Source organism: Pararge aegeria, chromosome 13 (genome assembly GCF_905163445.1).
Source record: "Pararge aegeria chromosome 13, ilParAegt1.1, whole genome shotgun sequence".
In the NCBI taxonomy this organism is placed as follows: Eukaryota; Metazoa; Arthropoda; class Insecta; order Lepidoptera; family Nymphalidae; genus Pararge; species Pararge aegeria.
In genome coordinates this window covers 2,042,301-2,058,682 of record NC_053192.1, presented here as the reverse complement: position 1 = coordinate 2,058,682, position 16,382 = coordinate 2,042,301, and the positions used below count along the sequence as shown (strand labels likewise).

The 16,382-nt window shown below is 36.1% G+C and overlaps 1 protein-coding gene across 2 annotated transcripts in view; it reads left to right on the top strand.

Moving 5' to 3' along the window:
* LOC120628579 (6-phosphofructo-2-kinase/fructose-2,6-bisphosphatase) overlaps positions 1-16,382 on the top strand; it is a 44,046-nt gene continuing 27,664 nt past the window's right edge. For both annotated transcript variants that reach the window (XM_039897015.1, XM_039897014.1), the window contains exon 1: positions 1-412. In XM_039897015.1, the coding sequence (XP_039752949.1) occupies positions 244-412 (169 nt within the window). In that variant the 5' untranslated portion in view covers positions 1-243. The remainder of the gene's footprint in view (positions 413-16,382) is intronic.

The window sequence follows — 16,382 nt, the reverse complement described above, 5'->3', positions numbered from 1 at the left end:
GATATCATGGCATTGTGCCCAAAATCCGGCCAGTGCTGCACGCGACGTCCGCGAGTTACGTCGTGTAAATAGTTAGTCGCTTACGTGTTATCTACGTCCTTTGATATCACATCAAATACGCGGTAAAAACTGCGCATATGAACGCACGGCTGTCACAAGCGAAATAAAAGTAATTACCACAATATCAGCTGATAGTAAATGCGAGATGTTTTTGTCGGTTCAGTGATGCTATAGTGCACGCAGATGGATGCGGCAAACGGGCCGTCGCTGCGTTTACGCGGCGGCGTGAACAACAACTGCGAGAATAAAAAACACGAGTTGAATCTGTGCACCAGTGCTATGTCGCCGGAGACGCAGCGGTTGCTCCCGCCGGTCACGGAGACTATCATGACGAAACCCTTCCCCATACGAGGTAGGAAACTGATCGAATATCGGTAGAATTCTTGTAGTTATCATATTATCAACCCATTACGTCTTAACAATTTTCAATTGTAAAGTCAACATCTCCTGAGGATTCTCCGGAAACGAGCGTAGAGAGTACATTGCCGAAGATCTGTTTACGGTGGAGTATACGGATTAAAGAAATTATAAATTACACCATACAGATTCTCCTGCTTTTCGCGGAGTATAGCAAATTAATCTTAATTTTCATAATTAATTTACGCAAAGAGAGCTTCTATCCAATTCATTACGTCCAGCCCAGGGCACGGGTCTCATTAAACATTTTTTTTTATTCTAATATATATACCTAGGTACTCTTTATTTGTACACATCATTCAGAAAAACAAAAAAAAGAACACTTCAAGAATGTAGTAGGATACAACAGGCGGCCTTATCGCTAAGTACCGAACAAGTGTTTAGGACGTACTTAGCCCATCAGTGCGGATGAGCTTCACACGCCTTTGAGAACTTGATGTAGAACTCTCAGGCGTGCAGATTTCCTCACGATATTTTGCTTCACCGTTAAAGCAAGTTAGATTTCAATTGCTTAAAACTAGAAAGTTAGAGGTGCTGGAATTCCAACCTGGCTCTCTGAAAGTGAAGCTAATGTCTTATTAAAAAAAGCGTTGGCAGCCTAATGGTTATCATCGTATTTTCTTGTAGTAGTTAGAGCTTTTTCTCACAGAGCTCGTCCAGGAAGGTTCTACCGCCATACTTATTCCTGACGCCAAGTAATAATGATAATAAATAACAAAGCCGTTCCCCATACGATGTAGGAAACTGGTCAAATAACAAAAATTGTAGTAGTAGCAGAGCTCGTGCGGGAAAGAACCTATTACCGCCATGTTTATTTATGCCGCCAAGCAGTACCTAAGAATTTGGTAGGTACTTTGTGTCCGCATTTTTTCAACTCAAATATAATCAACAAAACATTACAACTCTCCAAATTAAAATCTATCGAATTCGGTATAGATTTAAAGAAGATGTGGAGTGCAAATCGAAACCAAAAATGGATTCTAGACTTTACTTTAACAGTTAGTGCAAAAAATAAAGTATGCGTTACAGTACACAGTTAATACTGCAGTTATTATAGATACCTGCTTACTCTGAGTACTCGTACAGTACTTGCAAGTTACCTATATGATACGGAGTAAAATTTTGAAAACGATCAGTGCGAATTCTCTTGCATACACACTTCTACAAACCTAATGAAATGATTTTGAAAATACATATATTAATCCTTAACTCAGATTAATATTTTTTCAAATCCTTGCAATGCAATCCTTTCGTCTGTATGTACAAATATTAATGAAGGTAACCATAAATCACACGTTTTGTTATGTTTCAAAAAGCGCTAACTTTCGCTTTCGATCAATTCTGATTAAATTTATATTAAACCACCTCTGACTATGGTCACATGACTTAACTTAATATCTTCTTTCTTTTCCTTCTTTTAAAGTCAGTTTAAAATATATTGACACGTATACACAATTTTCCCAAGGATAACATTATTTTGAAAACCGTACGTTTAAAAGGCGTAAGAGATTTGTTTAAACTCAAAAAAACTTGTTTAAACTTAAAAACTGTATTTAAATAGTAACGTTTTGAAAACTTTATTCCTTGATTTTAATATGACAATCGATAAATTGGATTTAATTGTGAAGCGGAGTAATTGCATCAAGGAGAATAAATCAAAGAAAATTATATCAAATTATTAACTTAGATAGGCTTGTGATAACACGCAAAGATTCTTTAAAGAGAACATGACATTTTTAAAAGTACATGATAACTGTTCTTAGAATATAGTGTCCGCAGTACTGACCATACCGAAAATTTCACCCCGTAATACCTAGAAACCTTGAAGTATATGGCTTCTTGACCTACCGGCGACAACAAAATACACACGCTTTAGTTAAATTTACAAGGGTGATATTATCGCGTGAATAGACAGTACTTATAATTATTATTTATATTTTTCATGGACGGTTTCACGCTTCCTCGTTTTTTTACATTAAAAAACTGGATATTTTTTACATTAAAAAACTGGATAAAAAAGTTAAGCGGACAAAATGTATCAATAATGAAGACTAAGGTCGCCTTTACTCGAAAATTATTGTTTTTTTGTTTTTTTTTATCCTCGTTTATATGCAATAAAGTTATCTACGTAAATCAAAATAAAATAGATTACTTAGAGCTAGAGCTTACTAAATTAGAGCATTTAGTATCTTAAAAATGCAAATACCTACTTATATATCTATTTTTTATAGTCAATCCTGCATTTTTACCTAAAATAATATAATATGAAATATCCATATAGAAGTTTTTTCTAAATTCACTATCTGCGTATATAAACGCAATACCACTAAAACCAGTTTAACTGGGAGAAAATGCCTAAATTCACTTATATAAAAATTGTATCGTTTTTTCTAGAACCATCAATAAAGTAAACTACAATAGAATCATTACGCAGTGGCATGCACTTCATACATGCACAAAAGCACTGCATACCCAAATTATTTTATATAACTAGTATTGGAGGGGTATTTTTCCATTTTATGCCATTTACCTGCTTTATGCATACCCTGTGCACGTCATTATGGTATCCTTGAAAAGTGACATGAAGACTAGATATCAACAATATTTTATTTTATTTTCCTTCACTCTTAATCCTAATCACTTATGCAGTATATCTTTATTTACATAAATTATTTGCTTTGGCAATCACATCGACTCGAAGTAGGTAAATAGGTCAGGCTAACGATCCAAAGAGTTAAATTTGTGACGTATAAATATCTAATACAGGTAAAAAAAAAAAAAAAAATTCACGCCTGTTAGACTTCGGACCCTGGTGGTCTTAAACAGTACAATATATCTTAGGACCAGCATTGAGATTGCTACCTGATTGATTAGTCTAATTCATCATACAGATTCTCCTGCTTTTCGCGGACTTTAGCAAACTAAGCTTAATTTTCATCATATATCATGGATTTCCGCAAAGTAACGCCTGCTTACCAATATTAGTCGTGTACCCGGTTTCTGTATGTTCCTAATTCTGTGGTTATCTTATAACTGTGTGACGGCCGAGTGGCACAGTGGGCAGCGACCCTGCTTTCTGAGTCCAACGCCGTGGGTTCGATTCCCACAACTGGAGAGTGTTTGTGTGATGAACATGAATGTTTTACAGTGTCTGGGTGTTTATCTGTCTATTATAAGTATTTATGTGTATTATATTCATAAAAAAATATTCATCAGCTATCTCAGTACCCATAACACAAGCTACGCTTACTTTGGGGCTAGATGGCAATGTGTGTATTGTCGTACAAAAAAAAAAAAAACTACCCTGTTTCAAAGGCTGAAAGCGTCTGAAGAAGCGTTAGGATTATAGGTCAAGGATGAACTGGGTTACGCTTGTTAAGTTATCAAGCTCGTGTATGCATTTTAGATTTTCTTAGTTTATTCATCTTTGAATGATCGTAAATGTATTGACTTCAATGTAAGTCTTGTTTTGTTTAACCTATGAAGCTAACACATTGCATCAATATATTTATATTCATTAAAAAAAAATTCAAATTTGGAAAGCACAGGTAATGCATATTGACAGCCGATCGCGCAGTTTTCAGCGACCCTACTTTCTGAGCCATTAAATGTTTTTCAGTGTCTGGGTGTTTATATGTATATTATAAGTATTTATGTATATTATTCATAAAAATATTGCAGTCCCCGTACCATACTTAGTACCCGTAACACAAGCTACGCTTACTTTGGGGCTAGATGGCGATGTGTGCGCTGTCGTAGTATATAAATTATACAATTAAAAAAAAAACTGCCATACCCCCCCCTAACAGGTTAGCCTGTTACCTACTTAGACGGCATCATCACTTACCACCAGGTGAGATACACACACAATACAATTTATTCATTAAAAAAAAATTAAAAAATTAAAAATTCATTTATTTATGATCAGATTACATTGGATCAATAACAATAGAGACGATGGCGTCAGGAAAAGTTTAAAACTGCGTTCCAGCCGCCGCGCCCACCTCCGAAACTAAAGCTATGATTATATTATGTTCTAAACCAAGTTGTTGTATAAATAAAGTATACAGTTAGTTCAGCATGCAAGAAACATAATAATTGTTGTGTGTATGTGTGCGTGTGTGTGCATGTGTATATGTGTGTGTGAGTGTGTATGATTGTTTTGAGTTGTAGTGATAATGCGAGCGTGTGCATGTGTATAAGGCGAAAGAGTTTATGATAATATAACATTTTTTAATTACTAATAGCAGTTTTTCAGTCTCTTCGTAAGAGAGTTTCGTTGGTAAGCAAATAATAAACCCGCGAGTTTAGTATACTTCATTATCATCATCAAACCTCTACTGCCCTTGGTGGGCCTTGGCTTGGCCAAGCCAAGTTCTCCATTTGAGGCTGTCAGAAGCTGCTTCTTTCCAGCTCCGAACTCCCAAAACCCTCATATCCCTCTCAACTCCATCACTCCACCGACCCCCTGTCGTCCTCGACCTCTACGCCCCTTCAATTAGCCCTCCATCAACCCCTATAGGGAGTCCATTATAATTAACATATTTATATAATACTAGATGTGCCTGCGGCTTCGCCCGCGTAATTTCTACACCTCTAATACACCTATAATATATGAGATTTTTAGTTTTTTTCACAAACTTCTTCAATGAAAAGCACTACATTATTTCTAATACCTCCAAGAATATGTATCAAAAGTTTCATGAAGATCGGTTCGGTAGTTTTCGCGTGGATGGCTAACAAACTAACTTACATTCACGTTTATAATATTAGTAGGGATAGGGATAGGAATGTGGAAATAAACACATTACGACATTACATTCATCGCCATCTATATCGCCCTAAAATAAGCGTAGGTTATGGGTACTAGTATATACATAACTGATGAATATTTTGTTTATGAATAACATACATAAATACATACCCAGACAAACACCCGGACATTGAAAAACAGTCATGTTTATTACACAAACGTTTTTCCAGTTGTGGAAATCGAACCCACAGCCTTGGACTCAGAAAGCAGGGTCACGGCCCACTGCGTTACTCGGCCTACAAATAGGCATTATGTAAACATAAAATAAACATTCTTAAAATGATATAAAATTAATGACATAACTTTAATGATTAAACGATAATTACTGTGAAGTTATTCAGTACAATGGCATAGCGGTGAATAAATACACGTTATTTAATAATAATAAAGATACTGTATGGGAGGTTAATACTGAATACCGACCATGCTTTATCAATTAATAATTTGCCTTTTTTTAATTTAGAGCCCTCTTGAAGGCCTCTTAATTAAATTAAGTAGAAAGGTTTTTTTTTTTTTAAATTATAGTAATTATAAATATGCTAACGCGGACTTTTCTGTAGGCATTATCAATCTCTACAACTTTTCTATAGAACTCAATCATATATCTCTCGTCGTCTTAACGATCAGCAACGATCAGCATCGTCTTAAGGCAGAGTTCGTAAGAAACGATTTTGATCGACCGTTTTTTCTCCAACTTACTTTGTAAATCCGACTCCCAAGAAAAGGTTTTTTTCAGTTTTCAGGTTGATATATAGCCTATGACACTCAATTAGAAGGCTTAAAAAAATATAAAACACTATTAAAAATTGCTTGCGTGGCTTTTGAATACCCAAGCGACCGGCTCCAGAGTGAGGAACCTCCTCACAATACGCGCCGTTTCAAGGACGAAGGCCTTCTGTATCCGACCCTTGATCCAACAACCAAGCGAAAGCTTCTTGAGATGTTGATCGAAGCTTTTCGCGAGAAAACCATTGACTGAAACGACGATCGGAACAATAATGGTCGACTCAACCCCCCCCCCGTTTATTATTAAACATATAATATTTGGATATTATTTCCACTTGTGCGCCAGTGCTCTGAGAATTGATAAAGCTGTGGGAGAAGGTAAATTAATATCTTTTCCCCGGGAAGATAATTGTCTCCTGCCCATGCTAGCCGTGCTGTAAACCTGAGGCATAGATGTGGCTGTAGATGTGTTTAGGTTTGAAAGAAGATATCTTGTGCTCCCGCATAACGTGGGTAAAATACTAAAAGAATAAGACTTGTAGATGGTTATCTCTCTAGCAGTCCACGATTTCAATCAGCTTTCAGATCGTATTATACATAATAGCATAACAATTCCATCGAGTCCGTTTTAAATTACATTATTAGAGCTCTAAGGCATCGACTTCACGAACGAGTGTATGTTCTCAGCAGGCATGTTGCAGGACGCGCTCCTTGCATGCCTCATGATGTCTGTTTATAGTCGATGGTTTTCCTTTTACCATAAAGTGGGCCATCTTGGCCCGTCAATTATTAATGTTTAAACAAAATAAGAAGAAAAAAGAAAACCTTGGTAGATGACTGATGATGCAGTCTAAGAAGGTAGCTGGCTAACCGGTTAGCTTAGGTTATTTCGACGGCCGACTGGCGCAGTGGGCAGCGACCCTGCTTTCTGAGTCCAAGGCCGTGGGTTCGATTCACACAACTGGAAAATGGTTGTGGTATGAGCATAAGTGTTTTTCAGTGTCTGGGTGTTTATATGTATTTTCTAAGTATTTATGTATATATAATTAATAAAAATATTCATGAGTCATCTTAGTACCCATAACACAAGCTACGCTTACTTTGGGGCCAGGTGGTGATGTATGTATTGTCGTAGTATATTTATTATTTATTTATTTATTTATTATTATATTGAACCAATACTCCTACGTAATCGTTTTCCATACGGCCACAGCTGTGACCTCACAAAGTGTTACTTATTTTTGAAAACATATTACGTCACGGTCACGATAAACTCACAAAATTAATTATATATAATAAATAAAGATAACAAGCCTTTTAATTCGCACATTTCTTACATTACTTACAAGTGTTGTTATTAAGTTAGTACACAAATATATCCTTAAATTTACATTGTTAGTTTGGTTAGTCAGTAATGTTTGTTTTGATTATCTTAGGAAATATGAGGGGTCGGGTAAAGGCCTCCCGCAACCTTTTGCATGTTTCTCTTTCCTTGTGTTGGTTCATCCAATCGTTCCCTGCTGCTCGTTTGATGTCAATAGCCCACCGTTTGCTTGGTCTGCCAACATCCCTTTTACCATCGGGTCCTTTCCACCGTGTGGTTTGTATTTGTCCACCTATTATCTGCGTAGCGAGATATATGGCCGGTCCATTGCAACTTATGCTTAAGAGCTTGTATTAGTGCATCGGTTACGTTTGTTTTTTGTTTTATTCTGTCATTTCGTACTTTGTGTATTTTTCAAATTTTTAGGATTTCTACTAAAAAAATAATAATCTAACTAAACCAAAATCTTCAGATGACAGATAAGTTTAGTAGTGCTATCTATATCTTACTCTCCCCTGTAGATAAGGATAGCACTAATAAATTAAATTTGTCATCTGAAGATTTTGGTTTATATGGAATATTAGCTTCGGGCGAAAGCCGCTCGTGAAGTCGGCGCCTAAGGTCTAGGGCAGATATTGTACGCAGCACAATGCACTGCCAATGTAGCTGATCCAATGTCATGGATAATACGCGTTCGATACTGGTACTCAATATCGGTTCGTTGAGTAGGTGGGTATTTTGATATAAATACGACTGCATTATCGATACACCTCTGTCCTACCTGGACTCGAACGATGCAAAGATACCTCCCGGTGTCTGATTCGTTTATCACAGCGTAACGCGGGCTTGTTGGCGTGCCTCGGAATGAGGTTCTGCGAGGGAGAGTTTGAACCCTAGGGCTCGAAGAAGCGAAGGGATCGTCGCGTCGGCCTGAGAGCACCCCATGTGAGAACCTCGGCTCAGGCGACGATTGGAGTGAAGGGTTTTTAGGACAGTAATTAGTCCGCACGCATCCGAGGCCGTGATGTGAGCCCACTTCCGGATGACGTCAGAACTTTGATTGTGTGTCCTGATTGTCAGTAGAAATCAGATCTTCGGGGTCGTGAAGGGATATGTATAGGTTTCAATTACAGTATGCAACTTGACATTTGTAATTTTATGTAATACTTGCAAACCCGAGCAACCTAGTCTGCATCAAATTGGTTATTATCGGTTTTAATATCTTAAAAAAACCAAGAACCTAATTGCAGCGCCACCTACGGGATCCAGTTTTATTTCCAAACGCATGCATCCGATTGTTGTCCCATATGCCTTGCGACTTGCTGTTATCTGTGTGCTATGCTTTCCGAAGGAAACTAAGTGTTTATCGGGATAAAAGTATCCTATATGTTGACCCGGAATATCAGCTACCACTTTATCAAATTTTATTTAAATCCGTTCAGTAGTTTTCACGTGATGCCCGGACAGACAGATAGACAGACAGACAAAAATTAAATAAAAATCTGTTTTGGACTCAGTATCGATTATTAAATGTACAGAAATTTCAGTTACAGTTTTATTATAAGTATAGACAGATTATTATTATAAGTATAGATTTGACTCTAGATGTCGAGAGGAGAGAGTTTTTTTTTTTCATATTATTAGTAATTCATCATTCATCATTAATAAACCATTAGCGGTCTACTCTCAGCACGGCTAGAATAGGCAGGAGACGAAAATTATTTCCCCCGCTGATATCCTCTGACAAGGGTAACGTGCCCACCTGTAATGCCATTGTAATGTGGGTTTGGTGGGGTGAACCGAAACACGATAATATATACAACGTGTAACAGAATTACGAAATAATATTGAAGGATGCATAAGTATATTTCATAAGGAATCACGCTATAAAAACATTTACTTATGACTACCCTATTGAAGATAAAAGACCGTTTCGCGCATAGTACCTACGCTAAGCGACGTGTACCTAATAAAGTGACAGGAGTAACATAATTTTAATTGTGCAGCTGATTTGTTTCAGTAAATACTTAAGCAGTGGTTTAATCATAAACTATCAGGTTTTCGGTTTTACAGATAAGTCTCAGAGACAGTATGTACCTCTAAAGCCTGTGAACTATTATTTCGGTTTTCATGTACACGTTGTATTAAGCACGGCAACAGGAAATAGGGGAAGTTTACCCCTGTTTTAATTTATCTATCATTTATTTATATACTTCTCTTTTTAATTCACAACAGTAAAATTATAAAAGAAAAATAAAAAACACTATTAAAAAAATACTTCACTTTACTCTTGTTTACTATTACACTTATATTATTTTAATATTATTTCCACTTGTGTGCCAACGCTCGGAGAGTTGATAAAGTTGTGAGAGAAGATCATGTTTAGAGAAAAACGTCTGCCAATGCTACATAATGAGAAGGGATTAGGCCGTGGTCCACCACGCTGAAAATCGCACGTAATAAGAAATGATATAATGATTTTTGGCGCAATCGGCATTATCACCGATCCATATTGGAGCACCGTGGAGCATCTTAACTCTAACTCCTTCTCTTACGGCAGGGGAGGTCTTTGCCCAGCACTGGAATAACAAGCTGGGCAGGCGACTTATTTTAGATAGAGTTACGTAACTATAACCCGATAGCTTACACTAATGCAACACGTGCATCTCAGCCTACTTATCTCGACATTCACCTTGAAGATATTACTGTAATCGTAATCCGTACCTAATGTATTCCGTAACATAGCCTCGTTGGTCTGGTGGATAGAATTATGCTTTTCAGTGCGGATCATTAGGTCCTGGCTTATTTATTTATTGTTTTACAGTTAGAAGTGGCAACATTATATAAATACTAGTTTCTGCCCGCCACTTCGTCTGCGTTGACTTAGGTCAGGTGACAGAATTAGGTCTACAGCTTCCCTCGCAAGCAATTTTTAATCCTACAACGGGAACTATTTGAGAGATCGGTATAGAAAGTGCATGTCCTTTTCCATAGCATAGGTGACATGCATACCAAATTTCAAAGCTATCTGCCCGCGGCTTAGCTCGCAACAATTTTTAATTTTCCCTCGGAAACTATTTATCGGATTAGAAAAGAACATAGGCCAAATTTCATCCAAATCCGTTCTGCCTTTTTGGCGTGATTGAGTAACAAACATTTATAATATACGAGCTGTCGCCCGCGACTTCGTCTGCGTTTGATTTTGTTTTTTGATGTGCCGTTTAATTTAGTTGTAGTTCTAAAAAAAATTAAAGAATTCAGTATCGCTAAGCCTTAAATGAGGGGTTCGGTACATATCGGTGTATCTCCAACCACATTAAGACCTACACAAAGTTTGGGCAATATTAAAATAATATAACCGCTATAGTACAAAAATAATTATTTAAATCGGTTATAATTTGCCGAAGTTATAGTGTAAAATCGTCAAACACTTTCATACCCTCTCCTAAAGGAACCGAGCTTAATGTCGGGATAAAAAGTATCCTATATTACTTCTAGCACTTCCAAGATTATGTGTTCAAAGTTTAATGAGGATCGGTTAAGTAGTTTTTGCGTGAAAGCGTAATAAACAAACTTACATTCCCATTTATAATATTAGTAGGGAAGTAGGAAAATACATTTAATTCAATCAAAGCCTTTGAAATTGGGTGGCGTGACGTAAAAGCTATCAATGCAAAACTTGTAGAGGGCAGATGATAGAGTTAGAGAAAATAAATAGCCTTGAGGAAGCTCCCGACTAGTGAAGTCTGGTACCTAGTGCCAATAAATTGTATGGTATCATGATTCATCGCTTTACTCGTTCAATTAGATAGCGGGTAAGAACTGCATCAAAGCTGTCCGGGACAGACAAAAGTGGAGGAACGAGGCCGTGGGTAGAAAGGCAAGATGCCAAATTAAAAAAAAAGTGTGTGCGTGTAACCTTTACGCGCGTTTGAGGTAAATCTTTTATTATTATTTATTGATGAAAGAGTAAAATGTTCCTGGGACTCCGCCATTTCATTTTATATTCTATTTAAAATTCATTAACATCACTTCCACATTATATATACTTTTTCATTTGTTAAATAGAATAATTGAGAGTGGAAAATTGAAGGTTAGATCAGCACATTGAATATTGTAGAGTGTCGCAATCGTCAGAAAATGTATTAATAATTTATTTATTACAAAAATAATAAATAAACATGTATTATAAATAAGGTAAATATTAATTTTAGTTTGTAATTATTATTTCCCTACAAAAATATATTTTCATACTTTCTGACCATACAGGTAAATAAATAAACAAGTATATTTAGAGATTTAAGAAAAAAATCTGAGTTAAACCCTAGTCGCGCCTAAAGAAGTTTTACTTCAAAAACTGCCCTTAGACGTTTGGAAGTATCAATATAACCAAAATATATCTTATTTTTGCAGAAGTTAAAGGTTTTTTTAATGCAAATTATAATTTAAAAAATATTTCCCGCGTAAACGCTTGCCGGGTGTCATGGCCAAATTAGAATTTTAGTAAGTTCTTGTTCCCTAGCTAAAGATTATTGATTTTGGTATTGATAACAAAAAACTTAGCAACTGATAGAAAGATTTTCGAAGTATCAAGCGGTGTAATAGTGCCGTCGTAATTTTGAATACGACGCGACGTTTGAACTGTCATGGCGGATGGCTAGATGTTGCAGTTTTATTTATTGAAAATAACTACCAACAATTATAATAAAAATAGAATTAGAATTTAAATAAAAATACATTTTTCATAATATCATTACCTATTCATATATATCATTAGATAAATTTAAAATTTTAGCGAATCTTTGTAACTGTCATCTATTGCCAAAGAAATTGTCCTAATAACCTAAGCTCACCAAGTTTACCGTAGGTACCAACACAGACGAATTTCCATTTCATTTTAAATCCAATTCAATCATTTCTATTTTCCATCCAGATTATAAATCCATAGATATATCCCTATTATAATCTGGATCGAAGATAAAGATGATAATAGAGAATGTAAATTTGCATGCAGACATTTATATCCCATCCCATCTAGACTGATTTGTGAAATCTTTGAATCTTCAGAAATTTGTGTGCAGTTTTAAGTCAGTAATGCAAACATCTGAAATCATTGGTACTAGGAAAACCTCCGAAATTGATTTTTAGGGCCTCACTAGTAAACGTCGTAATAGTTATTCTGTGTTTTGTCACGCTCTAACATTTGGAAGGTCTAAGAACTAGCTAATAACAATGAATATCCATTATTCTGAGGGTCAGGCTTATAAGTAGTATATGCGGTGATTAGTTAAAGGATCTTTTCTCTCTATCTGTCACCAAAATTTGCCATTCGAAAGAAGAAGACAAAACATTGCGTTGACTATGCAACCGCTCTACAACGTTTATCAGAAAAAGTTTTAGATATCACGCACTTTGTAAACCTGATTTTCAGTAGCAATGGCCGAAGGTAACCTTGACCTAAACCACGCAAAATGATTACAAATAAGAAATCCCACGCACAAATATTCGAGCTGCTACTAACTAAGTGTTTTTATTTATAGCGTTCCCAAGCTCTTACTAGTCTTCGGAAAGAAGCAGGCATTAATTTGCAGAATTTCATGTTAAAAATTAACGAAAACATATTTTAGATCTTTTAAAATACTTTACTAACTTTTTAACGTTTATTATTGAGATGGATTTTACCTGAATTAAACAAATTTGATTATTATTATTATATCCTTTTCCGCCATGAAGATTGAAATAATTAATCCTCACTATACCTTTTATCGTCCTTACGAGGTAAGGTGACAGACAATTTCCGTAGGAAATTTAGTAGATTTAGTTTTCAACTTTATCCGTTAAAAGTTTACTACGCCCACCTCCACAGATACCGGTCAGATGTCTGTGGTCGCTAGTCACGAGCGCGGCGCGTGCGCATTGTGCCGCGATAACCGATGAATATATTACACATTATTATTTATTAATTATTGCGGGCTATCACGTAAATAAACTGCCTTGTTTATGAAAGGTCACAATTGTTCATTGTTCTAACCAACGAGCGGATTTCTATCCGGAACGGGTTGTGGAATGCAACTTTTAAAGTTATACAACCGCGACTCTTTTACGTTTTATTAAAAAAAACTTTAATGCATTTCTAATACATCATTGTTTAATATATGCGTGGAAGGACAAAGAAGTAGAGATGGATGGAGTATGTGAAAGAGGATAAAGGTTTAACGGCCTTATCGCTACAAAGCGATCTCTTCCAGCCAACCAAGGGCGTACCAGAAAAAAAAGGTATATCGTATCGCTTTGTACGCCGGCCGTAGTACGTAGGCCGTTAAAAAATTGTACCTTCTACCATAATGCTCTATTGTATTTGTATCTCTGTTAATTTTCTCTGTTGTGTACAATAAAAGAGTATTAATTCATTCAAAATTCATTTATTTCAAGTAGGCCCAATATAAGCACTTTTGACACATCAAGTGCCTATTTGGATAAAGAAAAATTTGGCTTTTAACTGTGATTAAAAATATAATTTATGTCACGTTACTAAAGACGATGGTAGAGCTGCGACTTTCATGAATAGGCATTTGAAAAGCAGTCGCCGCGGTCGTTGCGCTGATCCTGACTTTCCCCGTAGAGTCGAGGAAAATACAGCTCAAACCAATTTATATGATATAAAAAATTTACAAGATCGACGTTTCGTATTTCCCTTTTATCTTATCCAAAACTGAGACTATTCAAATACTTTTGTCGTGAAAATTTTAAGGTCTCTCAAACTTTCTCTTATGTTATGTCTTTTTTCATATTTATCTTCTCCTTTGAGTCCTAGGGACGTGGCTGTAAAAAGGTGTATTATTGGTCATTTTAGAGGGTCAGATTTTCAAAAGTTTTACACATTGACAACATTAGACTGTTATTTTAGGAAAAAATATGCCCTTGCGGCATTTTCTAGAAATAGGGGAATAAGTTTGTATGGTCTGCAGAGGTCATAATGGCGAGGTCGTATTATCAACAGAATAACGAAATAATACTGAAAGATGCGTAAGTATATTTCATAGGGAATCATATTAAATCGAAAGAAGCATCATTTATATCTCCATACAAACAAATTCAAAACGTTCCAAGTGTTTATTTATGACAACCCTATTGAAGATAAAAGACCGACACGCACATAGTACCTCCGCTACGCGACGCGTACCTAATAAGTGACAGGGGTCACTTGATTTTAATTTTGCATGTGATGGCTGTAGCCGAGTTCTTTCAGTCAAAACTATGGCAGTGGTTAACTCAAAAACTATTAGGTTTTGGGTTTTACAAATAAGTCTCAGAGACAGTACATAATGTATCTATAAAGTTGTATAAATTGCACTGCTTAAAATGTAATAAATTCTACTATGTAGAGATTATTTATTATTATATACCTACTCTTTTATCTATATGTGATGAGGTCATAACTTCTAACATTGGTACCAACATAAACACTCTATTTAGTATAATGTTGAACAATTAGACCTAAACCCTACCTACAAAACTCGGGGAAATCCAGATTTTTAGAGAGCTGGGCGCTTTATGAAAGAAAGCAGATGTTGGACCGATTAACTTGGTGAAATTTATCAGCGTATATATCCAAACACGCCCAGCTCTCTAAAAATCTGGATTTCCCCGGAAGTTCTTCCAATGGAAGTTTCTATGTGAAACATCTATAGGCGATTACGCTCGCCTAACGCATAGTCACGATATATATACTAACCATACGAGGTAAATACTCTAAAAATCTAGATTTCCCCGGAAGTTCTACTAATGGAAGTTTCTATGTAAAACATCTATATGCGGAGGGTAAACCTGATTTTTTCCGTGGCGACATGACACGGGCCGTGGCGACTGTTCACTTATGGGCATGGTACCCAAAATGCTGGCGCTATTGACCCTTTTTATAGCTAGACTTAGCCGTTGGGCTAAATAAGCGCCAGCTCTTGGGTCAGCAGACGTAAGGACCAATTTTTGTGACACTATGTTAATAAAATTTTTCGTGTCCGAAGACCATGGCCCCAGAGCCTCAAACGCAAGCGCCGCAAAAACGTAGTCATTACAAATAACGGAGTATTTACGGCGCTTAAGCATTTGAGCAGATTGAGAGCTGGGCGTGTTTGGATATACATATAAGCTTATAAATTTAACCAAGTTTATCGGTCCAACATCTGCTTTTATTTTATAAAGCGCCCAGCTCTCTAAAAACCTGGATTTCCTCGAGTTTTGTAGGTAGGGTTTAGGTCTAATTGTTCATCATTATACTTAATGGAGTGTTCCATTAGTAGAATGATGAAATCACAAAATGCTTGCTGAGTTAGCCTTTAAGTGGGGTGTACCGTGTACAGCATTATAAAACCATTGTTAAATATGTCCATATATTAAGATAGGTTATATACACGTTGACTTCCTAATAAATAAATAATAATTTTTAGTGAGAAATGTTGCAAAAACTGCAATAAATATCTTTTTTGAGAGCGTGTGAACATACGACTACTTTTGGAAGTTGACTCATTCGCGTACGAAGTCGCGCGGGTCCACTAGTTTATATGAATAATATACATAAATACTTATAGTATATAGATAAACACCCAGACACTGAAAAACATTCATGTTCATCACACAAATATTGTCCCGTTGTGAGAATCGAACCCACGGCCTTGGACTCAGAAAGCAGGGTCGCTGCCCACTGCGCCAATCGGCCGTCGGATACTTTATTTATTTCATTTTATTCTTATTTAGACCGACTTTGATCATAAATGGTTAGTAAAATACAAAGTTAAATATTAGTAAACTTAGCCTAAGGAAATAGTTAATATGAAACCCTTCTGGCATGGCCGATTGGAAAGCAAATGTACCATGCAGAAACGGCACAGGTCCTGACAATCAATCCTGCCATTATATAATTTATAGGCGATGGTTTTCCACTTAACGTCAGTTCGCCATTTATTCTATAAAATAAATTAATACTTATTGCTTAGAGTTACTGTACTTTTCTTCGAATGAAGAATGCAGATCTTATCGGCGTTT